This window comes from Parus major, chromosome 1A (genome assembly GCF_001522545.3).
Source record: "Parus major isolate Abel chromosome 1A, Parus_major1.1, whole genome shotgun sequence".
Taxonomy (NCBI): domain Eukaryota; kingdom Metazoa; phylum Chordata; class Aves; order Passeriformes; family Paridae; genus Parus; species Parus major.
This window is the reverse complement of record NC_031773.1, coordinates 45,773,092-45,774,754: the sequence shown is the minus strand read 5'-3', so window position 1 is coordinate 45,774,754 and position 1,663 is coordinate 45,773,092. Positions and strand designations below refer to the sequence as shown.

At 60.0% G+C, this 1,663-nt stretch overlaps 1 protein-coding gene across 1 annotated transcript; it reads left to right on the top strand.

Annotated features, from left to right (window-relative positions):
• Positions 1–319: 319 nt before the first annotated feature.
• LOC107204297 (histone H1.11L-like) lies at positions 320–1,649 on the top strand. Its single transcript, XM_015627179.3, has one exon. It carries the CDS (start codon positions 320–322, stop codon positions 950–952), a length of 633 nt encoding a protein of 210 aa, XP_015482665.1. The 3' UTR covers positions 953–1,649.
• The last annotated feature ends 14 nt before the right edge of the window (positions 1,650–1,663 follow it).

Genomic DNA, 1,663 nt, shown 5'->3' with positions numbered 1-1,663 from the left:
TAAGCTCCAGCTCTACGTGCAATCCCCAAACTCGGGGATTACTGACTTGCCTGAAACTCATTTCAAGTCTCGGTTGAAAGAAACGCCGCAAGGCAGAAATATTCTCTGTCCTCAGCAGGAATGCTCAGAAGGGGGGTGCGGCGGTCCAGGATTTTTTAAGAAAAATCCACTTTTTTGCCAGGGAAGAAACACAGGGCGGGCGGCGGGGAGCGGGGCAGGGGGCGGGGCGGGCTCTGGAGCGGACCAATCAGCGCCCTCCGCGCTGCTATAAAAGGGGGCGCCTCCGGTGCCGCCGCAGCAGCATCTGTGCAGCGTCGCCATGTCCGAGAGCGCGCCCGCTCCCGCTGCTGAGGCAGCGCCCGCCGCCCCGGCCCCCGCCGCCAAGGCCGCCGCCAAGAAGCCGAAGAAGGCGGCGAGCGGCTCCAAAGCCCGCAAGCCCGCGGGGCCCAGCGTCACCGAGCTCATCACCAAGGCCGTGTCCGCCTCCAAGGAGCGCAAGGGGCTCTCCCTCGCCGCGCTCAAGAAGGCGCTGGCCGCCGGCGGCTACGATGTGGAGAAGAACAACAGCCGCATCAAGCTGGGGCTCAAGAGCCTCGTCAGCAAGGGCACCCTGGTGCAGACCAAGGGCACCGGCGCCTCCGGCTCCTTCCGCATCAGCAAGAAACCCGGGGAAGCAAAAGAAAAGGCTTCTATGAAGGAAAAAACCAAGCCCAGGAAGCCGGCGGCAAAGAAGCCTGCCAGCGCTGCCAAGAAGGCGGTGACAGCTAAGAAGAGCCCCAAGAAAGTTAAGCCGGTAGCCAGGAAAGCAGCGAAGAGTCCCAAGAAGGCGACAAAGGCTGTCAAGCCCAAGAAAGCGGTGGTAGCAGCGAAGAGCCCGGCTAAAGCAAAGGTGGTGAAGCCGAAGTCAGCCAAGCCGAAAGCTGCTAAGGCGAAGGCAGCGCCCAAGAAGTAAGCTCCTCCCTGAGGAAGCCTTGCTCCGCAGTTAAACCCAACGGCTCTGTTAAGAGCCACCCACTCTTTCTTAAACGAGCTGAAATGCTGTGGCTGCCGCTGTTTTAGGGCGGTTTAAGCAGAGAGGTGTATGGGGGGGAAACGGCTGTCTGCTCGTCGATGTGCTGTTTGAGCTCGGGAACAGCTCGAGGGGCGCTTGAATTGGTAGGGGCGGGGAGCAGCTCCCTGGTGGCTTTCAAAATGCCCACAGGGCACAGGGACTGGTTGCGGAAGGGCTGAGCTGCTTCCTGGGACCGCTTCAGCCCCGCCCCAGAGCGAAGGAAGGCGGTGTGAGACTGGTGATTTGTGTGCACGGAGCTCCGTCTCGAATTGCTTGTTAAAATGTTAGGCAAGTGTTTTAAAAACCGTCGTGGGTTTTTGTCACCTTAATGAAATCCAAGCCCTTTTTCTGAAATTGTAGGTGGCTCTTAAAAGAGCCTTTGGGTTTCTCTTGCTGAAAGTCTGCAGCCTTGGTTGTTCGGTGCTCACTTGGCTTTAGCCTTGTGGCTGTCGGTCTTCTTGGGCAGCAGCACGGCCTGGATGTTGGGCAGCACGCCGCCCTGCGCGATGGTCACCTTGCCCAGCAGCTTGTTGAGCTCCTCGTCGTTGCGGATGGCGAGCTGCAGGTGGCGGGGGATGATGCGCGTCTTCTTGTTGTCGCGGGCCGCGTTGC

Bases quoted from the DNA above. Each gene is read 5' to 3' on its own strand.
- LOC107204297 (XM_015627179.3), top strand. From the start codon at position 320: ATGTCCGAGAGCGCGCCCGCTCCCGCTGCTGAGGCAGCGCCCGCCGCC.